Source organism: Barbus barbus (assembly GCF_936440315.1).
Source record: "Barbus barbus genome assembly, chromosome: 28".
NCBI lineage: Eukaryota > Metazoa > Chordata > Actinopteri > Cypriniformes > Cyprinidae > Barbus > Barbus barbus.
Window position 1 is genome coordinate 5,259,059 of NC_136756.1, and position 23,125 is coordinate 5,282,183.

The window sequence follows — 23,125 nt, forward strand, 5'->3', positions numbered from 1 at the left end:
GTGCCTGTGAAATAATTATTACGCAAAAACACATCCAATACATTATATTGCATTGTATGACGTGACAGTCCAGTTCCTCATGCTTAAACTGTTCTTTTCATGTTATAATTTAACGTAAAATAATAGAAGCTACTTCAATGAAGGTTTAGCTTATGTAGTGACACTTTACCAGCAGATGGAGCAATGTGCTTTTTTTTTTTTTTTTTTTTTATAATTACAGTACCAGAAAACCACTATAATAAAAATAAAACGAATAAAACACCTCCACGTCTTCTGTCTGGCCATAAGTGCACAAATGAAAGCTATCTCGTTTGTATGTGCAGAAATACAGACGTTTGCAATACTGCGTGTGATTTAGAGGAAGTGGTGGGCGTGGCCGGGCTCACCTGCAGCGACGGAGCGCGAGCGAGACAGAGGTCGTGTAGGTGCAGGTATGCGCTGAAGTTCTGCTAAACATTTAATATGTTCAGGATCCGTGCAGGGAAATCTGACATCCGCACACTTTCAGAACCACAGTGCATGTGATATTAGCCGGGTAAGTCAATCCTGTATTTAAGTATGGCCTTTAAAAGAACAAAAAAGCGCTCTTGTTTTGATAATTTGTCAATCTGGGCGTGAAGTGCAGTTACAGTGAGTTGTTTATCCAGGTGACTAGGAGCAGTTATATGTTAAAATATTCCCGAACAGCTATATGTCTCTTAAAAATAAAGTTTTTTTTGGCATGTGTGGTTGCGTTAAAAACCTCTTAAATACATTATTATTATCATTTTTATTTTTTGAATAATTATATGAGTATTATACGAAACTGAACATGATTTGTGCACCTGTTTCCGTGATCAAGGGACATTCCAAACAGGTGTGAGAGAGATTCCCGGAAAAATAACAGGCGGTATTAATAGCGACAGTAAACAATGGTAAACACAGAATTAAAACAGACAACATATGAAACTAGATGAGATGATTTATGTGTTATGCTGTAATCTAATATTACACACATTGGTGTAGTATATAACCGAAATGATACTTGCCTATTTCATTACAACTCTATCATTAAAATTGTTATATTTTCATATGTTGGGCTATTTACAAATGCATATATTAAATAATAATTTTTAAAAGAGAGTTAATATAATTAATGTGACAGCTTCCTCCTATAGAGCTGCTTGCTCATTTCGTAAATAATGAACTTGTCCTTTACAGTTACAATTACAATTGTTTCGTAATTTATACATTTTATAACGTTAAATGTTATTTTCCTGGTTCTTAATGTGAAGCTGCTTTCAAGGATAATCCAAATAAATGTGACTTGACGCAATATATAATTTGAAGTAGTTTTTGTTATGATGATGTTAATCATTTATGCTGATTTGAATTTCTAAAGAATAAAATGCTACGTAATGGGCGTTGTTTTAATGCAATTTTTACTGCAGTCAAGAATTGGAGTGATATGTGAGCTGGACTTGTTTCATTATCTTCAGGTGATAATTACATTATCTTAGCAAAGTCTAGATCATTATAACTTTCATTTAGACTTCACTGAGCACTTTGTTAATGAGTGCAAAGAGGTAGTGAATGTGACCCCGGACCACAAAACCAGTCATAAGTGTACATTTTTTGATTTATACATCATCTGAAAGCTGAATAAACAAGTTTGCATTGATGTATGGTTTGTTAGGACAGGACAACATTTACCTCAGATACAACTATTTAAAGATTTGGAATCTGAGGGTGCAAAAAATCTAAATATTGAGAAAATCACCTTTAAAGTTGTCCAAATTAAGTTCTTAGCAATGCATATTACTAATCAAAAATGAAGTTTTGATATATTTACGGTAAAACAAATGTACAATATATCTTCATGGAACATGATCTTTACTTAATATCCTAATGATTTTTGGCATAAAAGAAAAATCGATAATTTTGACCCATACAATGTATTTTTGGCTATTGCTACAAATATACCCATACTACTAAAGACTGGTGCTCCAGGGTCACATATTTCTTTGCAGGTGTTGTAAATGCTCCTAACCTGCCCTTTTCTTCCGTTGAGATCTTTTACCGTGAAAAGGCTTCCATCCTTACAGTTTCAAATTACATTATATCAGAATTACAGCTGAACAGCCTGTGCTTCATTCTGCCACTCCACCATCTCTGTTGTAACAGGTTTGTGTTGTGGTCTGCTGGTGACCCCAAACTGATGTGAAACAAACACTTCCTCCAGCCGATCAGGAAACCGGGTGAAGGTGCCATGTCCCACAGAAATTCCTGTGGCTCCACGGGGAACCAGTCTCTCCTTCTTCCGGAGAGCCGTTTCAGCTCAGTCCTTCAGCTGGGCCAGCCATCTGGACGTTCGTCCTCGAGCATCGACCTGTCCAGAGTGGATTCCCCAGAGGATGAGAGGAAAGCTGTAGTGCTCAGCACCCAGAGCGAAGCTGCTCGCAGGCAGGGCACTCAGCAGCTCATCCCCAAGAACCTGGCTGTGAGCAGCCGCCCAAAAAACCGCCACCACACCACCGTGGTGACCCTGCCTGTCAGCCTGCAGCCCTCAGACGTCTCCTGGGAGGACTGTGACAGTGATTCGGGCGGTGCGTTTTCACAGAGGAGAAATCGCAGGAATAAATCGTATCGTGCTGCCGTCACTAGTCTGAATCTTGATGCTTTGCCAAGCGAACTCCAAACAGAAATGCTGACACCGGTCAGTGAAGTGAAGGATGTCAACCAAAAGCAAGCACAGAAATCAGGACGCAAGGCAAGTGTTTTGCTTTCGGTTTATTCTGTTCTGGATGCTTTCAAATGAACATAGTTTGTTGAATCCACAATCAGGATTTAGATTTTATAAGACATTGTGAAATGTATTGTTGGAGTGTTATTTTTTGAACACATTTATTTCTAGATCTTATTAAAAACATCTTATATCTAGCCATCTAGATTTAAAGAAGCAAATATATAAGATTTTAGGTTTGCAGTAAATAATATGTTTCTGGCATGTTGTATGTTTGGCAACGATTCATTTAATCCTACACTACTATATTGCCAAAAGTTTTGGTTCACCCCCTTCTAATGATCAGGTTTGACTACTTTAGTAATTTCTATGATTACAAATCTTAATGTTAAAGCATATAATGATATTCTAGGGAATTGTGTGCTTCTAATATAGCAACGGTTTGGACAGAACCCTTTTCTATTCTATAAGGTTCAAAAGAAATGATCGATTGAGTCAGTGTGGAGGAACTTGACTGGTCTGCCGAAACCTAGCTGAACTCCTCTGGTGTGACTTTATATGCAGATCTTGAGCCAAAAACTCATCAGCAAACACCAATGACTTGTACATAAGGGTGCTGTCATTTTAGACACGTCCAAAACTGTTGCAACAGAGATGGAAATACAATTTTTAAATACATTAACTGTTTTCATCTTTGTTGCCACAGTTTTGTTGCCTTTTTCTGTTCTAAAGAAGGGGGTCCCAACACTTTTGTCCTTATAGTCTCTATACAAGTCATTGGTGTTTGCTGATGAGTTTTTGGGTCAAGGTCTGCATATAAAGTCACACCAGAGGAGTTCAGCTGGGATCAGGACTTGGTTTTCTGTTCAGCTGAGATCTTGTATTGACAGGGGGAGAGTTAAACCACTTTGTAAACCCCAGAACATCCCAAAGACTTTCAGTAAGGTTAGGCTCAGGACTCTGTGGAGGCCAATTCATACATGAAAATGATTCCACTGAACCACAATTTCACGAATTAAGCCTGGTGAATCTTGCCTTTGTCATCTTGGAATATGGACATGTCTTTCCGACAAGGTTAAGAAATGACTCTTCAGTATTTGCTTGCTTATTAAATCCAAATGGTGACTCAAAATGGTGACAAAAAAATCATAAATGCATGCTGGAGTGTGTAGCACATGTGCTCATATAAGACACGTTTAAACTGTTGGCGTAAGTGACTCTGGTGGGTCGTGTCCCGACCCTAATCCCAATATCTCTCCCTCAGCGGTCCTTTCAGATCTATACTCTTCTTTCAGTAAATTCAAAAATATTCAAACCATATTCAAACTTTCAGAAGACTTTTATAACATCATGGGGGTTTATATGGAATGATATGATAAAAGCTTAATGCAGTTTTTCTCAAGTTGTAAACTATCAAAGAACCTTTTACGTTTTTTTCACCCTTCAGAAAAAAAAATATCACATTGTCATATGTATTTCTGCTGTCTTTCCTTACAGAGGACATTGGGAAGGATCAGGAACAGGAAGCAAGCTGGCTCGTTTAAAGATGGTTTGTTGTTCAATGTTTTTCCTAAAAAAAATTTGTTTAAATGCATAAGATAGTGTACTATATATAGTATCCATCCATCCATCCAAGCTGATAGCATTGTGAACTTTCCAAGTTTGCCTCGATGAACATATGCACCTCAAAAAACTATACATGCAGCAGTAACACCTTACAATAATCCCATTAGTTCATCCATTAAATATGAAATAATCATTTAAAATTAAATAAACATAAACCCTACATTGTTAGTTCATGTTGGCTCAGGTGCATTAAATTATATTAACTACTATAACTTTTGATTTGATTATTGTATTAGTAAATGTTTAAAATATAATGTAGTTATTAACAAATGTAACCTTATTGTAAATGTTACCAGCGTAGATTGAATCCCAGTGATTATATTTTTGGGTAAAGTGAGATGGATTGTTATTCCTTCAATAATCGTTGTAGAACTTCTAAAGCCAGAAACTTCAAAAGTGATACTATATGAACCGCAGCGGGTTGAACGTTGTTCATTATCTTCTTACAGAGCCACGGTTTTACCAGGAGATCAAGGAGCGAGGCCTGAATGCCAGCAACCTGAGCACAGAGGACGATGAGTTCTCACCGACCGAGCCTCGAGAAGAGGATCAGGGCATCGTGGTGAAGAACTATAAGGCAGCGTACATGACATGGAGTCAACTGCCACAGGTGATGAGGACCAAATCCCTGCTGAAGGGCCACTCGCTTGAGATCGAGCTGTGGCTGAAACCTCTGAGAGGAGAAGTGTCAAATGAGCATGAGCATATAACATTTAGAGACTTCAGAGAAACTATTTTGTGATTAGGACATAGATGCAGTACATTAAATTATTCATGTAAATGTAAAAATTACATGTATTAAATACAAATAGGCTCATATTTACAAAAGAGTGTTGCTGATTCGTAATAAGCACATTTATTGTTTTATTTCAAACTTAGGTGAAAGATTTGGGCATTTTGGATATCATCTCCCCTGAAGAACGCAAAAGACAAGAAGTGAGTCTATTTCAGGGCTCTTATGCTCATCAAGGCTGCATTTATTGATCAAAAATGCAATAAAAACAGTAATATTGTAAAATATTGCAATTTAAAATAACTTTCATATTTTAATATTAGGTTTAATATTATAAAATGTAGTATATTTATTATGTAGCAAAACACAAGTCATTGTGATATGTTGATTTGCTGTTCAAATATTAGTAATGGTTGTTATTAGCAGCGTATCAGAATGATTTCTGAAGGAAGTGACACTGCAGTAATGGCTACTGAAAATTCAGCTTGCATCACAGAAATAAATTATATTTTAGAATATATTCAAACAGAAAAGTTACGGTAAATTGTAATCATATTCCACAATGTTACTATATATATCTATATATACACACAGATACGTGTGTCAGACTGGCACTAGTCACTGACGTCCTTTCATGTAGTCATTGTCAGATGGCTGTAGTGTTGATATGAGTGCACTCAAATGGCTGTGTAAATACTAAAGTTCACTTTGTGCACACTCACACACAGACACACCCAGACATCAGACTCTTAACTGATCATTTGTTCCACCTGCTGCTTTAAATGAGGCTGTATTGTGGATTTTCACGGAAAGGCCATTCATTCCTAAAGCGTGTTTGAACTTTAAAGCATGTCTTATAAACCATGATTTACTGAAACAAAAGGTCTTTTCAGGAGAGAAAGAGAAGCACGGCAGATCTCTGATAGTTCTTATAGATATACTGTATATGAACACATGGTTGGATTCGTCCTACATTGTAAGTCTGTGTGGTTTCATCGTCCACTGGGTGAAGGTTACACATCTGACTCTTAGAAAAGTAATGGCACACTTCTCCTTAAGCCACATGACCTGAGGTGCATTCAAGCACAGAAGGGGTGGAACAGCTTACATGCCAAAGATTAATTGTTTAAATAAGTAACTTTATGTTTGAGAAGTGGTAATGCTTGCCTAAGCAAGCACCTCTAACAGAACTGCACATTAGCACACAGTTAACTCTTAGACAACCATTGACTAATAAGGCAGTGTTTCTTCATCTTGGTTTTATAAAGTTATTGATGTCACATTGAAGTTTCTTCAGATTAGTGTTTTGGTTTCGTTTTATATATTATATACTGTACATATATATTTTAGGGTTTTTGAGTTGCCGACTTGAAAAGTTCTTGATGTTACTATGTTCAGGGTGTTGCTTTCTGGCATCTTTGAGGCTGTTTTAAGAGTGGGCTCAATAATAAGAGGGTTTCTCTGTAACAAGTTCAGATCACATGTCACACTGTGTACTTATTTATTTGTGTGTGTGTGTGTGCAGGCCATCTTTGAAATCCTCACGTCAGAATATTCCTACCAGCACAGTTTAAATATCCTGGCGACTCATTTTAAAGACAGTGCAGATTTGAAAAAGACCATGACAACGACCGAACACCATCATCTGTTCTCCAACATATCCGTCATCCAGGACGTCAGCAAACGGTACAAACTTTCTCTTATCTTATAAATTCTAATGTGGATCATAACATGACAACCCTTGAAAAATGAAATATATTTTAGTGAATTTAGCTCTTTTAATTCAGCTAGAGCTCCCACCGCAATTAATCCTCTATTTCATTCACCAAACTTAAAATCTAGAAGGCAACAAAATGTGGATCAGCTTTGCATGAGCTTACGTTTCTGGTCTCCAGCATTTACATATGTGTGAATACCATGAAACATTAAATAGTGTGACCCATATTAGAAAGTAGTTAAAGTTTGTGTTTATGCAAATCAAGAGATTTCTCTTATAGTGTGATTTAATTGCTTTGATTTGCACAATTAAATCACACTATTGTTCTTGCAAGTTAAATCATGTTGCAGCTCCTATCAGCCAACTGGTCAGGGTTGCCAGGTCTGTGTAACAAAACCGGGGGAAATTGGCTTTATAAATTGCTCTAAAATCATGTTCCTGGGGGGTTTTCCTCGGTCATTATCTTTTTCAAGGGTTCCCTAAGCAACCAGTATAAAAGTAGCCCATGGGAAAACTGCAGCGGACCAATAATAATTCTATTTTATTTACTCAGTACATGAAGTCATTTGGTGCTTTTTCAGTGCTATACCATGCATGACACGTGTAGCAAGAAAACTACTGTGTATAGTGTATCATTAATTCTGGAAAGACAGGTTCAGCCTCTTTCTGAGCCAGATTTAATACAGGTCATTTAAAAAGCTGCATCTAGGATCACGCAAGAGTTTCCAGCAGACGTGACTGCAGTATCTGCACTGTTGGACGTGTTCAGACTCGCTGGTTAAACTGGTTAAGCAGCTTGCCACTGCCTGGATTCATGTTTCACAAAAAAAAGGGTCTTTCACACATTTACAATGAAACTTTATACCTGTTTCTCAGAAACTGTGAATGCATGATTCTTCTGGAGACATTCAATGGTGTGGCTCTAAAACAGGTTAAAGTGAAGTGATTCTAAGATATGCTAAAGCTTTCAGAGCATGTTGTGTCATGAGGTTTGGTCTTGTTTATGAAACAAGCGCATTCAATTAGCTGGACTGTGGGAGTGAGGTTTTCCAGTCTGGGAGTTGCCATTAGGGCTGGGACATAACAGGCTCGAAATCTTCTGTTTGATAGGAGCTTATGGAGGAAGTCTCGGGGGTAAAATTAATCTTTGTATTTGTGTTACCTAAAGAGTATTTGCCATACTGAAAATAGAGAAGCTGCGGTGTTAAAGTTGACCAGCGGTAGGAGAAATCATTTTTTCTCAAACTAATGAGACCAGATTTCAGGCCTAGAGACAGTCCAGACAATGATAGATATGATACATGCCTTTCATTTGTATCTTTTTTAATTTTAATTTTAAAATGCTGGAGAGTTTCCCCAAACAGCGAGCCGCAGAGAGTTACATGAGGCTTTTGCGCCCCCTGGTGGTCTGGTTCTAGTCAGATGGCGCTGTTTACACATCCTAGTATTTCCTTTTGTCAGTTGCCTAAAATAAATAATCAAATGCATTTCCGCTCTATTGATAATGATATTGATAACTTTTTTATTTTTAAATGTGGAATTAAATGAGAAATTATCTTGGCATATAATATACACTTATAGGCTACTATGTTTCTTAGGTTTTTTGAGGATCTGGATACACGTCACCAAAAACACCCTGTGATCAAGGACATCAGTGATATAGTGAATAAATATGCGACTCAGCATTTTGAGCCGTACATTGTATACTGCTCCAATGAGACCTTCCAGCAGAGAACGCTCCAGAAGCTACAGTAAGCACCCATACATACAATAATGAACAGATGCTAACCAAGCACTTTTGATTGGGAAACAGTTGTTAATAGGAATTAATGGTTCTTTATTTGTGTGTTTAGGTCAAGTAACAATGTGTTTCGAGAGACTCTGAAGCAGATTGAAGGCAGTGAAGCTTGTGGAGGTTTGCCCATGATCTCCTTCCTCATCTTACCCATGCAGAGAATCACTCGCCTGCCACTTCTTCTGGATGTAAGAGACACAATCCTCCTGTAAACCGCAGCTTTATATTGAGCTTCTAAGTCATCCAACCTGGAGTTCAGTTCCACCTCTGCTGCAATACTGCCTTCAAGCTCTCTTAGGAGTTGGAATGAAAATTATAGCTATATATATCTTAACCTCTTAAGACCTGAGGAAAAAAAAAAGATATTTCATTCATGAGTTATGCTATGTCCTTGGCAGAGGACATCGGGACTCAATTTCTTCAAAAAAATTAATAAATAAAACGACATGAGCTCTGTACAGGACATTAAAACTGTCAAGTCTCAGAGAAATTCACTAAAACATAATGTCCTCTCATGAGGCCGCAGGGTCTTAAGAGGTTAATGGAATATTTTGTGGATATTTTTCTTCTCCTTTATAGGACTATTTACATAAGCATGATTTTATGAATGGTTTGTTCTGCTAATGTTTTAGAAATGAGGTGTGTAATGAATGTCTTATGTAATGCCTTTTTCACATGTTCCCATATTTTTGCATTGCAAGCATTATTGCATAATAACTGTACAGCCAGCATTCAACATAACTAGAACTTGTACATTTGCATAGAATGTTGTTAATACAGTTTAATGAACTATAGAAATATATATATATATTTAATATGCAGTCCAATAAAAGAAACAGGCAAATTAGAAATCTGAGGCTCAACTCTTAAAGGGACAGTTCACCCAAAAATGAAAATCCTGTCATCATATACTCACCCACCTCAAGTTATTTCAACCCTGTATAAGTTTATTTCTTCCCACTGACTTCCGAATTATTTGTCTTTTCCATACTATAGAAGTCAATGGGGACCATTAACTGTTTGGTAACCCCTCATATTCTTCAAAATATCTTCTTTTGTATTCAACAGAAAAAAGAAACTCATACAGGTTCGGAATAACCTGAGGGTGAGTAAATAATGACAGAATTCTCATTTTTGGGTGAACTATTCCTTTAAATGCAGTGATGTTCATCTTGAAAGCGCATGACACAATAACACACTTCCTGTAATTTCCCAGAGACCCTAAAGATCTCGTCTGGCTGGCTCCGGTGTGTTTGATTGGTTCTGAAGCATTAGAACTTGTACTGAAACTGTGTGTTATATTTTGTCTTTCCACATCTACGCAGACCATCTGTCAGAAGACCCCTAAAGAGACCGCTGAATACTTTGCTGCCTGTTGGGCTTTTAAAGCTATCAGTAAGGTACGATGCTACTCACTATACATCAACTAGGGATGTGTAAAACACACCTTTTCAAAACTAGTTGATCTGGATGGATAAATATGAAAGTGTTTTATGGCACACAACTATCTTTGTTTAACAAAACCTCAGAGGTTCAGGAATGACATATTCTTTTGTAGAAGCCACGATGTACACAAGTGTGACTGCAACTTACTTATATTCCCATATATGATGAAGTTGCCTCTGCTCTTGAATGTGTTTCAGAAACGTTTAGTAGCTCTAGTACTCGAAGCAGCTTTTCACAGCTGACCGAAATGCTTTTTTCCTCCCTTTTCTCCTGTTAGCTGGTGAAGTGCTGTAATGATGGAGCGCGGAGGATGGAGCGGACGGAGCAGATGTACACCATCCAGAAACAGATGGAGTTCGGCAAAATCAAGGTACATGTTTAGGCATGTTAGGTTACTTTTAGGAGACATATTTAAAGCAAGCAATTCACGTTTCTGACTCCGATGAGGCCTGGTTTTTAGGTATTTTTCCATAAAATAATTATCCTACTCTGGATGAATTAGTTATTAAATTGTTCCTTTTACAGTTTTTTTCAACCACTTACACACAAAACCTGACACTCAAACACCAGAACCTCACACCAAATCTGCAAAACCATACACTTATCAGCCTTTGACTCAGTTTTCAGTTTCATAAAACACTTTTTGCAAAACACAACACATAATTCTCAATGTAACACACACAAAATCTAACAGGAATTAATATTATGGTAAAGGTGTTTGCTTTTGAGATGGGTTTGTGATATATATTTTGCAAGAGGTGCGAGGCATTTTGCATGTGCAATTCTTGGATTTGTGTGTAACGTTCAGAGGCAAAGTTTTGAAAATGTGTGTGAGCAGTTGAAAAAGGTACCGGTACTGCCCCAGTGACAGCTTTTTTTTCTGAAAGTGAAGGTTCTTCAAGCTTTCATGGTTGCGGTTGCCAGATGTCAAGAGTTTAGTTGAAGAATAAGTCATTTTAATAGATGACTGCAAAGAAAAACACAAAAGACCACGGATGTGTGTTAAGATAAAAAGGATTGTTTCTCAGCTTTTTCTGTTAGTATCTCAATGCTTGTGTATGTATGTGTTTAGCCTTTCCCGTTAGTGTCGTCATCTCGCTGGCTGAAGAAGAGCGGTGAGCTGGCGGTGTACACTGATGATCTGAGCATTTTCCGGAAGGCGATCAGCATTAAGAGCTACTATCTGTTCCTCTTCAATGATGTGCTCATCGTCACCAAGAAAAAGAGGTCAGACCTGTGACGCCGTGCAGTCTCGGACCACATAACAGCTGTATTCAGCATCCGCTCTATCATACCACAGCACAAATTCTTAATTTTCTATTATTACAAAAAAAAACAAAAAACACTAAATAGGGGCAAAAGTCTGGCAACACAACTCTGATTTTTTTTCAAACTTTTCTGAACCCTGTACTATTTAACATATAAACACAGTAAAACAAAAAGTATGGCTGATAATACCGGAGGTTCATTTTTCAGTGTTAATGATCGATCGAACCCATTGCATTGTGGGATACAGCACACAGTGATTTGACAAATGTAGGTCAGAATCCAATTATTCTTGCCGTCATGTGACTGTGGCATTGACTTTGTTCATGTTGCATAACTGATGTATGAATTGATATTAATTGGTTTCAATAACACTGTTTATCTAGTGAGGAGAGTTATGTTGTGTTGGACTACGCCACTGTGGACAAGGTTGAGGCGGAAGAGGAAACGACGGACTCCAAACTCAATCTGAAGCTGCTGATGCATGCCAGCAGTGAGCAGATGATACTCGTGGCGGAAAACAAGTAAGATCTCCATGAGACACCTGTTCATCAGCAGATGGAGCTCTTCTTTTAAACACAACATGTTAAGGAATATTCCAGGTTCACAACCAGCATAGACTGTTTTTTAGGGTGATTCTCACCCTTTATTGTCTTCAGAAAAGCACAATAGATGTTAGAATAGTTTTGATGGGAAAGCAATATATGTGACCCTGGACCACAAAACCAGTCTTAAGTGTAAATTTTTCGAAATTTAGATTTAGACATTATCTGAAAGCTGAATAAATAAGCTTTCCATTGATTTGTTATGATAGGACAATATTTGGCAGAGATACAACTATTTGAAAATCTGGAATCTGAGGGTGCAAAAAAATCTAAATATTGAGAAAATCTCCTTTAAAGTTGTTCAAATGAAGTCCTTAGCAATGCATATTACTAATCAAAAATAAAGTTTTGATATATTTACAAAATATCTTCATGAAACATGATATTAAGTCTTTACTTAATATCCTAATGATTTTTTGGCATGCAATGTATTTTTGGCTATTGCTACAAATATACCCCAGCGACTTAAGACTGCTTTTGTGCTCCAAGGTCACATATGTGATGAGATGTCATAATTAACCCTGTAAAGCCTGACATACAAAATAAGTCACAATTTGAAGTTAGTGAAACTTTACACAAAATCTAAAAAGGTTTGCATATGTGGGTTTTTTGGGGGGAGTATATTTGAAAAATCAGGCTATTATTTATTGTCATAGACATTTTAACATGACTTTTCTTGTAAATGATGCATGGATAAATCAAGTAAACCTAGGTTGTTTCAGTCTTCTTGAAATATTACTAAAAATGTAAAGACTTCACAGCAAAAAGACATGAAGCACAGCCTGAAGGGCATGTTTCTAGAATTATGCTGTTAGTTAATTATACTGAAAAAGACTGGTTTAACAGTAGCTATGACAAACTAAATGTTACTTCGTAATATTTAGTTTTTGCCCTTATTTACTTCTGTTGTAATTGATAGATTATTGCTCTGAAATGTTGTTAGGCTGGATAGAGCTCGATGGGTCACCGCACTCCACGATGTCAAAAAAAGCAGGAGCATCGCTAATGATGGTGAGTCTGAGCCATTCAGTGTCATTTGTCATTAAAATAACCTTGCATCATAATTTTTATGCACATTAATTCTCAGTAACCACTTTTCTGCTCAAGTTTAGCATGTTCTATCACTAACACTTCATTTTGTTTGGGTCTCCAAGACTTGCCTCAATATGAAGCTACCAAAGCCTACATGCCAAAAGCACCAGATGAGCTGAGCCTACAGCAGGCAGAACTGGTCATTGTTTTACAGGAAGTGGAAGGTAAACATGGAAGCTGAAATGGCGTCAACCTCTCAGCGTGTCACTTCACTGCTGTTCACATGGACGTTTTCTTCTAAGTTGCTTTGGATAAGAGTCTACTAAATGAATATGTAAATACAGAGGAATTAGGTCAATGTGCAAGTCTCTGTTTTGCCGTAGGCTGGTGTCACGGAGAACGGATGAGAGATGGTGAGAGGGGCTGGTTTCCTGCCAACTGTGCCACTCAGATCACAAACCGCACCGCCATGGAGAACAACATACAGCGTATGGAGCGACTGCGCAAGGAGACCGACGTCTGAGCGATACACTGAAGGACACTCAGTTTACAGAGATACTCATGATTTTAAACAAGTGACCTCATGAACTCTTGGTTCACGGCAAACACCACTCATACTAGAGGAACGGTTTCTGGTTTTTATTTCAGCTCGCCTTTGTTAAAATTCATGTTTGGATACATAAAAAGTTATTTAAAAATGTCAAACTGACCAGATATCAAATTACTTTTAAAAACCATTTGGTGTAAAAACTTAAGACCGATTTAGAAAAACATCTGCTGTTTCCCCAAAATTTTTAGCTGTCACAAAAATAATGGAAAAAGAAAACAGGTCTGCATAGAGTCTGCAGGCAATTGGTGGTAATCTGGTCGAAATGCATTTTCGCAAGCTTAGACGATCGAAGTCATATTGGTTTCTTATTGCTCAGATCTTGATGTTTCTGCTTGGCAAAACTGCAAATGCAAACAAAAAAAAAAGAAGAGGTTAGCATGTTTAAAACGATCCATCAATCAGTAGCACAACACACTGCCAGACTGTCTGCTAAATCAAATCCACAGCATTATCATCTAGCCTTTCATCAATGAAAAGTGCAAAGTGAAGCTGAAACATCCATTATATAGAGTCCACCCCCTCCCATTCGACAGCCACACAACTATGTGCCGATAAAACAATTCAAATAGAAAGCAAACGTCACAAAAATATCCAAGGCATAGCTCATTCTAAAGTGCATTCATTTAAAAAAAATAAAAATTACAAATGCTAAATTCTTTTATAAAGCATTTATGGCAATTATGCATTGTTACAGTAAATTTAGAATAATTTTGTAATCAGAAAAAAAACATTTCCAGGATGTATACATTTTAAATTTTACACAGTAATGAGAATAAGGTGAAAATGAATCATGAAAACGAAGGCAAAGCATTGATTTATTTTGCTTCAACAAATAGGTTTTATTTTCTTAAAGCAAAAAAAAAAAAAAAACCTTTTGCATTTGAGTTTTGGGGCATGAAATGTGACCAGGACATGTTCCAAATAAACAAACAACACAAAGAAAATACCTACAGGATGGACTCATGAACGGTTCACTAAGAAAGCACGCCAGTCAAAAGCCCAACATAAGCAAGTACATTCATTCATATGCAATGACAACAGCACCCACCCGGCCGGATGGTCTAGATGTTCAAGCCGGTGGCAGTTAATCTGCTCCGCCCTGTTCAGCTTCGGGAGCGGCTGATTTGTCGGCTGATGCGTCGGCTGCCTTGCTGTCTTTGCCGTCTTGAGGCTTGGTTGTCTGGGGCCGTCTGCGGCGGTAGTTGAAGTTGCGGCGGTAGCGTCGCTGACGGGGCTCCTGGTTCTGCCCACCCTCATCCTGGTTCTCTTTATCCTCCTCCCCTTCTTCCCGCTCTGGCCGTGGGCGTGGGGGACCCCTGCAGGATAGGATAATGCACTTACATGCAAAGCTTAAAAGATCCCCAAAAATTTAAAGGCTCGAGTTTATTTATAAAAAAAAAAAAAAAACACCTGCTCGAAATAGGAAGATGCTGTAGAGCAATGTTTCTCAAACCTATCCTAGAGGACCCCTAGCCCTGCACATTTTGTATGTCCTTTACTAACGAGCAGATGAGTTGAAGGCAGACGCACAAAATGTGCAGGGCTAGGGGGTCCTCCAGGACAGGTTTGTGAACCCCTGCTGTAGAGAATCCATCAGGATCAAGTTCTCAGAGGAACATCAAGCAAAGAATTAGCCGTTAAAGGGACCAGTCATGCTTAACTACATTTCAATTCGAGCTGGCCAATACAGCTACATTTTCACCAAAAAAATAAATACTTTATTTTTGTGTTTTTATACATATATAGGCATGTTTTCAATGTAATTCAAAAAAAAAAAAAAAAAAAATCATGCTGCTTCACACTCATAAGACTGTTTCATTGGATGCACACACCTGGCCCGAAGTTAACTTCTGGTTTGTTTATCGGTCTGGCCAGCGGCTAGTAATGGCACCGACTACAAATGCAGTTAAAGTTAAAAGGCAAGACAAAAGGTGTGTTTGTGCTTTCAAATCTCTCTAACGGTGCTCTCTAAAGCTCTCACGGTACTTTGATGTCACACACCGATCAGTCTGCTTTAAGTTGAACACACCAAGCGTTTTAACTTGCTAGCAATTTACGTTATTTTTCTTGTTATCAGAAATAATCTACTCTAGAGGGACTCTACTGTTAGTGATCGATTCTTTGTGGAAGTCTACCATAAGTTAAGTTTGGGCCACAAGAGCATGCATCAGTTACACAAAATGCTATTACCAAAACAATTTAATATGCAAGATGCCATGCAGACCTGAGCAAACACTGAACTACTGTTTTGTTACTGAAATTTAAATCAGACTTCTTGTATATCTGAAATTTAGGACAAGGTTCCTCAAATCTGGTCTCGAGTTTACCTCAAACCCTGATCAGACTCACCTACCTCAAGTCTTCAGAGTTACTGGAAAACTTAGCTTTTTCTTAGGTGTATTTGATTAGGGTTGGAGCTAAACTTCGCAGGGCTGTGGCCTTCCAGGGCCAGATTTTAAGGACCCTCATTTAGGAGATTTAACAGCCAAACTAAGTAGTATTCACAATATTGCCTAATTTTAATTTCAAATATTGTGAATATCTGAAATATCGTTTGGCTCTAACTGCAGTCTTGTTAATCTTACTGCTGCAGCCTCACTCACGTCTGCAAACACAACATGCAAACCTGGGTCTGAACCTTGGTCGGAAGCCTCTGTAGTAGTTCTGCCTCATTGGTTTGTTGCCCTGGTCTGGACCACCTTGGTTCTCATCACCTTCCCCACCCTAGAAATCAAGAGGAGCATGTCTCAGACAAAAAGCTTCTAACAACATTAATTTAGTTTCGAAACACTATATAATGTAATATTCAATTCATGGATACAGATTCACCTACCTCTGTCATTTCTCCTCTCTGGGGTGCGTTGGTGTATGCAGGGCGTCTGCCGTAACGTCGGCGCACAAAGTATGGTGGGTAGCGCCGTCTGCCGGGGTAGGTGGGTCTACGCTGCTGTTGCTGCATCTCACCCTCGGGGGAGTGTTCTTCCTCTTCTCTCTTCTCCCGTGTCTCTCCATCGCTCTGATAGTTCTCCTGGTAGTCACGGGCGGGCCCCCTCCTGCGTGGGTACCGCCTGTATCGGTTCCTGTCAGCCGCATACTTGCTGCCCTGCACAGGAACACCACCCGGGCCAGTAACATTGGCTGCCTCAGCACCCTGAAAGAACGAAGACAATGTATATTGAATATCTCCTAATTCAATAGAGACACATTTAGTTTGGATAATGGATGCAGAATGGAGAAATTTCCTGGAAGTCATTTCGAAAAGGCTGCTGTACAGTAGTCTGGACAGAAATTTCATTCAAATCAATATCTTGTTAATACAGTTTAAGTAAGGAATTTAACTCTTTTTACCCTGGATCCACTAGGGTTGTGATAGACAATAGTATTGTGTATCGACGATAGTCAGCGATATCGCCTGTGGCTGATGCCTTATTGCCTGATTATTATTATCATCATCATCATCAAGCTAGTAATACTAAATATTAGGGATTATTTGTTCCATCCAATTTCTTTCCACGTTTTTACAGAGTAGCATGTTATAACCAGTCACACTCGATTCTGTTGACTTTGAATGCAATGGCCAATCAGAGGTGTTCAGATGAGTCATGAGTTTTAGACGATATTTTGCGGAGTGTGTTATTGTGCTGGTATCTTAAAGATTACCATGTCAGGAACTCCTGAATTCTTTTTAATAAGTTCTTCATATTCTGTGTGGTCAGTTCACAGCAGTGATAGAAATTAATCTTTTCCAACAAGTTGGATGGGCATTTTTACCTTTAAGCCATTTTTTCTAAAAGTGTGCATCATCTTTTGAGTCAAACTCTTGCATTTGGGCTGTTACCAAGCAAATTAAATCAGTATCAACAATTTCTTTGCAATGTATCTGAAGTGGCATTTAGACGCATTCACACACTTTAATGCAGCTCAGAGGCACATAGAATGCTAAACTGCAGTTACAAGTGCATAAACACTTGATTACGGGGACACTTAATTTCTAGCGATTATCGTCAATGATTTCACAGATACTATTTAAACTAAATGGAGCAAGACAATGACATCTGAATTCAATAATGAAATGCCTTTAATCTTATTTTTATACATTACTGACACTCTATCCTCCAATTGGATACTGTTAAGTGCTTCGACAATCTGTATCGTTAAAAGCGCTATATAAATAAAGGTGACGACTTGAAAAATGATGTTTTGATATTTGAAGCAATTTCAAACATCCGTTTAACGTTTCATAAAAATTAAGACACTTTAAAAGTGATATTAAAACAGCCAATAGGTGGCAGTAAGTCAGCGTTAATAAGAAAGTCATTACGATTGAACCAAATCATTTAAACGTTGATTCGTTCAGGAACGAATCACTGTCATGTTGATCAGAGACGCAAAACAGTGCTGTGGCTGTGTTTGGAATGATTTTTGTTAGAGAGACAGAGCAAAAGCTGGAAATATGGCGTCTAAAATGCAAGTCTCTTAATATTAATTTCTTGTTTATTGAACTGTGGCATAAAATCAATATCACATTTGTAATCATGCTGATAAAAAAAAAAATTAAATAAGGCACTCTTCGTGTGATATTCACAATATGAAATGTAGGCTATACATTTCCTCCCCCATATCTTAAATTATGTGATCATTCTAAATGCATTAATAGACTGAATCTTGCAACCGGTTTAACCAGTTTAACCTGTTAACGGATTCATTCTCTGCCAGCAGGTGAGGTGTTCGGCAGAAATATAATGGTTTTCCCGGTAAAGACAGAACACAAAGCAGCGCAGAACCGGACTTTGAACTTGCAGCGCTCATGTTTATTTAATGAAATCATAGACCAGAATTGCGATATGGCTGAATATGACTATTAAACTTCAAAAGGCTTTCCATCTCCAAATTTAAGACCTCTTGAAATCATAAAAAGTCTTAAATGTGATGCAACTAATTTTAAGACTTTTTTGTACAATTTAAGGCCTTAAGACTTTTTAAGACCCCGCGGAAACCCTGTGCACTTTATGATAAGATATGTATTCATTAAGTGTAGAGAGCTTCACTGATTATAGCGGGAGTGTTTTTAAACTAGAATATCATCATGACTTCAGTTTAGCACAAGTATATGCAATGTAAATGCTGTTTGCTCGTTTTCTGTAGCTGCTGTTTGAATAACTGAGGAATTGTAAGCATTATAATTAGTACATTAATAAATTTCTATTAAACTTAAATACAAATTCAGTCATTAAAAATATTAGGCTGCTTTTAGCCTTACGCTGGAGTTGGTTCACTCTCCGGCAATGAAACCAAGTAAAGTAAATATTTGAACAAATTACACGGTAATATCATGTATCGGCAATCTCATAGGCGGATAATGGGACGATATGACAATTGAGCATATCGCCCAACACTAGGATCCACTAAGTTTTTTTTAACACTCTTAAGGAAGCAGCCCCTAGTAAATAGTCCTAGCTACACGTCAAAATAATAATTTAAAAATAAGTTAACAACATTATTTGTATTAATACGAGATTAAAAGTCAAACTATGAAATAAATGAAGATATTGGAATTATGTAGTGAACAAACAAATGCAAAGTATCTTAAATATGAAGTTTCTTGAATAAGCAGAGTGTGACATAAGGAGTTCACATGCATGATGGACACTTTAGGTCCAAAAAATTCAGTCAAGACTCGGAAGATATTCAGACAATTTTGTGTACAAAATTCAAACATTTAAGTCAAGGCTTTTGATCAATCATAATGTTTTAAAGACAAAAGGCACAAACCTTTGACTGGTAGTGCATTAATAAATAACTAGGTAATAATAATAATAGTAAGTAATACATCGTTCCATTCGAAATGAGAACCTTAAACTATTAATTAAGCCACAGGAGTGCGAAACTAGTTGAACTCTATAAACAACAAAAACTGAAGCTCACCTTCTCCCCTTCTACGACATCAAACTCCACAGTCTCTCCGTCCCCGACGCTACGAAGATATTTCCTTGGATTGTTCTTCTTAATGGCGGTCTGGATATAAAGCACAAGCAATCAGAAAACACATTTCCCCCAAAACATTTTTTTTTATGCCATGGTGACAATTATAGAAAATAACTACCTGGTGCACAAAGACATCTTCCTTTGTGTCATTCCTGCAAATATCCAGAGAGTGAAATGTTAATAATTGAGAACAGATGGAGAATAAACAAGCATGCAGGGTTGAAGAGCGAGTTAAATATTTGAATGAATAATAGCGTGGTAGTGCAAGTCAGGTCTGGCTTTGTAAGCACATAACGGCTGTAATAGGATTGCGGATGTTCCCTGACCCACATATCATATTAGAGAGAGTCTTTAGAGAATGTTATTTACCTGTTGATGAAACCGTAGCCGTTCCTTACATTGAACCATTTCACTGTCCCCAGGACTTTTGTTGCTTTAAAAGAGAAAAAAAAAAAAAAAAAGTTCAAAACCACACCAAGATTGTTTTGAAATATCAGACACTGTTCTACACAAGTACTGTTTTTGAGTAAAGCTCCAACTGTTGAGATAAAGATGCATAGCATTAGCAAGTCAATTAAAATGCCATCCTTGGCAAGTTGAGTAAATTGTCTCCATTGATAACCTCCAACTGTGGTGCTTTTAATAGACTGTGATGCAAAGGCAGCTGCTCTTATCAGAAGAGCCTCCATCACCATGAAAGGCCCTGACCCACAGAGTTCACATTATTAACCCCCTACCCATCTTATGAAGAAAACAAATATTCATGCGGGAGTTTAAAGTAATCAAGACATAACGCAGGGTTTAAAAGGACGGGTCGCTCAATTTTAATTGTCATCTTTAAGTTTCTTTCTTCTGTTGAACATATTTTGAAGAATGTGTTTAACAATACAGCTGTTGGTAGCCATTCCCTTCAACAGTATGAAAAAAGTCAGTGCATAAGAATGTTGGTTACCAACATTCTTCAAAATATCTTTTGTGCGCGTTTGGCATAAGAAAGAAATTCATACAGGTTTGTATCAGCTTGAGTGTAAACAAATGACCATTTTTATTTTTGGGTGTACAAGACAGGGTTACTAGAGTGAGGGGGAAAATGCAATATAACAGTAGAGACCAAGTATTACACAAATAATCTCTCATATATATAAAACGGTAGTCGCCACCTAGAATAATAGGAATTACAAAGGAAAAAACAACAACAACAAACGTTCTTAAATGTCATGAAACAACTAAAACGGGATATAAAATAAAAACGAAATCTTGGGGTGAAAGATTACCTGGTGTTGGTTAAAAATATAGCTTATGCTGTAGTTTATTAGTAAGCGCATTCATTTGGCCAATGTGGAGCTTAAGTAGGAAGTGATGCTGTTGAGACGCTAACTGCAGTTAGCACGCTAGCATCAGCCATGTGGCCGGATCGAAGCCAAACAGTCTCGAGTCTCCATCCACACTACAGCACACAGCAGTCATTACGAGATGATGCGTTTGTTTAGATCTCGACTGGCAAGTGATTCGCGCTTCTGGCTAATCGTTGGAAGCGCTATGAGCTTGTAGCAGCAGATAAGACAAAAGAAGCGTCCATCATCCAAACCCCATGGCGGACATTTTATATCAAGGGTCGCGATGCAGAAGTAGACGACGCTTATCTTACCGTTAACGATCGTTATGTAAATCTGTACTATAACCTTAAATCGCCTCTTGGCTGAGGGGATCTTCAGGAGACGGCGTTGATGGTGTTAATGGAGATGAGGACACGTATGCGCGACGCGTCAAACGCCCCACGCGAACAAAGGGAGAGAGTTTAGCCTGGCTTATATTCGCTTCCCCCCAAGAAACCGGCCTTCGAAATAATCGTCCGAGTATAAACCCGACGCGGTTCACACCGAACACGACAGTTTGACTCGAATAATAGAGGAGTGTAACTTAACGTTGTTTCTCACGCGAATAGCTAATTATGATCTGGGTCATGTCACGATCAAGGCCAAGCTCAAGGGTCCGCTTCATTCACCGTAAACATACATGTATAGATATAATATAGTAGTCGTATCGTGGGTTTATGGGCAGTAAATAACGCTAGCGGCTCTGCGGAGCGAGAAGCGCGTTGAGACTCGTGTTCACTGAAGCAGGCCTCGGACTCGAGCACGCGTCATGGCGGTTTGATGGAACGCGGCACGCGAGCGAACATTTAAACTGACTGAGACCGTTTAACGTCTCAAATTTAACGTACATACATCCTTAAATATATGAAGTAACAGACAACTCCATAACAAAAGCACTGGCCGGGTAGCCAAGGCAATACAGTAACGTTAATATTAAGTCGGTGGCCGGATAACGACACCACACGGTTGCCGTGAGGCCAAGCGCTTTCCCTAACTGAAAAATCCGTTACCGTTCATTTGTATTAAACCTTACAGCGGCGACGTATTAAATAAATATATTCTTTTGAATAAACGAATCCCCAATCCAAAAAAACTGAGGTGTCGCTGAAAGGCTTACCGATGACCTTCTTATCCCCCGCGGTAGCTGCGGCTGCCGGGCTGGATGGCCTCTCCTCGTCGGCGGCAGGCTGCGGCGGCTGCTGCTGTGTTTCGGCCTCGCTGCTCATGTTGTTTTATTGTTGGTAAAGCCGGCGGTGACTCTCTAGTGTGTTTTTCCCGGTGCTAGATGGTAACCTGGGCCGGCGGTGGTGGGGGCTGCTGCCTTCAGGCTCTCCGCTTTGCTTTCTTCGCTCCCGCTGCCGATCGAACTGGACGGACCGAGTAACGATGCCGGATAATATTCTGTCACTTCTCTCCACCCATCCCTCAATCCAATTGGTCGATTAACTTGCGATCAGTCAACGTCAATTATTTTACTGACGCTCATTGGTCCTATTTACTGTCAATCATACGGAAAGCACATCAAGTCTGCTCATGATTGGTTACAAAAACAATTAGCACCGCCCAGAATTGAAGACCCGATTTAACCTTCCAGACATACTGGCAGATCTATATCCCAAACAAAAGGAAAATATTGACCCAGAAAGCTGAAAGATAATGCATATTTGACAGAGTTCTGAATCCCTTATGGAGAGTTTTTAAAGTGAACAGACATATATTGGTACAATGGTAGGCTTACATATTAAATAAATACATGAAAAGCAGGTAAATCAGCTATGGTTTTAGTTTTATGGTTTTGTATATACATTGCTTCTCTAGACATTCCAGAAAAGCTACTCTGAATTTAATGGATTTACATTTATTTACAGTATGTATGGTTATATATATATATATATATATATATATACATATATATATATAAATTGTTATATATAGTGTTGTCAAACAATTAATCGCGTTTAATCGCATCCAAAATAAGTTTTTCATTACATAATACATGCATGTGTGCTGTGTATATTTATGTATATATACATTTCAGAAAAATTTTATGCTTGTGTATTGAATATATTTATAATATAAATTATATGAATATAAATATAGACATGTAAATATTTTCAAAATATATACTGTGAGAATTTATATATACACAACAAATATTCACAGAACACGCATATATTATGCAAACAAAAACTTGTGTATGCGATTAATTGTT

General features: G+C 38.0%; 2 protein-coding genes across 3 annotated transcripts; one reads left to right on the top strand and one right to left on the bottom strand.

Annotated features, from left to right (window-relative positions):
• Nucleotides 1–384: 384 nt before the first annotated feature.
• On the top strand, nucleotides 385–13,903 carry LOC306848236 (rho guanine nucleotide exchange factor 16-like). The gene is made up of 15 exons (XM_079382656.1): nucleotides 385–535; nucleotides 2,164–2,749; nucleotides 4,220–4,271; nucleotides 4,798–4,958; nucleotides 5,228–5,284; nucleotides 6,607–6,767; nucleotides 8,397–8,549; nucleotides 8,652–8,781; nucleotides 9,919–9,993; nucleotides 10,317–10,409; nucleotides 11,112–11,266; nucleotides 11,692–11,829; nucleotides 12,854–12,921; nucleotides 13,065–13,166; nucleotides 13,326–13,903. Exons 2-15 carry the CDS (start codon nucleotides 2,249–2,251, stop codon nucleotides 13,463–13,465), a joined length of 1,986 nt encoding a protein of 661 aa, XP_079238782.1. The 5' UTR covers nucleotides 385–535; nucleotides 2,164–2,248; the 3' UTR covers nucleotides 13,466–13,903.
• On the bottom strand, nucleotides 13,567–22,786 carry LOC306848237 (Y-box-binding protein 1-like). 2 transcript variants are annotated; one of them, XM_079382658.1, is made up of 8 exons: nucleotides 22,031–22,786; nucleotides 19,907–19,970; nucleotides 19,656–19,689; nucleotides 19,478–19,567; nucleotides 16,386–16,703; nucleotides 16,191–16,276; nucleotides 14,601–14,868; nucleotides 13,567–13,893 (listed from the first exon to the last, which is right to left on the bottom strand). In XM_079382658.1, exons 1-7 carry the CDS (start codon nucleotides 22,137–22,139, stop codon nucleotides 14,637–14,639), a joined length of 933 nt encoding a protein of 310 aa, XP_079238784.1. In that variant the 5' UTR covers nucleotides 22,140–22,786; the 3' UTR covers nucleotides 13,567–13,893; nucleotides 14,601–14,636. The 2 variants fall into 2 exon arrangements, with proteins under 2 accessions (XP_079238784.1, XP_079238783.1); XM_079382657.1 differs by having other exon boundaries at nucleotides 16,179–16,276; nucleotides 22,031–22,326.
• Nucleotides 22,787–23,125: the final 339 nt, after the last annotated feature.

Excerpts from the sequence above, each read along its gene's own strand:
- LOC306848236 (XM_079382656.1), top strand. The coding sequence starts at position 2,249 with ATGTCCCACAGAAATTCCTGTGGCTCCACGGGGAACCAGTCTCTCCTT. Across the intron at positions 2,750-4,219 it reads CACAGAAATCAGGACGCAAG|AGGACATTGGGAAGGATCAG; the intron begins GCAAGTGTTTTG and ends CTTTCCTTACAG. Across the intron at positions 12,922-13,064 it reads CAGGAGCATCGCTAATGATG|ACTTGCCTCAATATGAAGCT; the intron begins GTGAGTCTGAGC and ends TGGGTCTCCAAG.
- LOC306848237 (XM_079382657.1), bottom strand. The coding sequence starts at position 22,139 with ATGAGCAGCGAGGCCGAAACACAGCAGCAGCCGCCGCAGCCTGCCGCC. Across the intron at positions 16,277-16,385 it reads AGAGAGGAGAAATGACAGAG|GGTGGGGAAGGTGATGAGAA; the intron begins GTAGGTGAATCT and ends CTTGATTTCTAG. Across the intron at positions 14,869-16,178 it reads CGACCAAGGTTCAGACCCAG|GGGTCCCCCACGCCCACGGC; the intron begins GTTTGCATGTTG and ends CCTATCCTGCAG.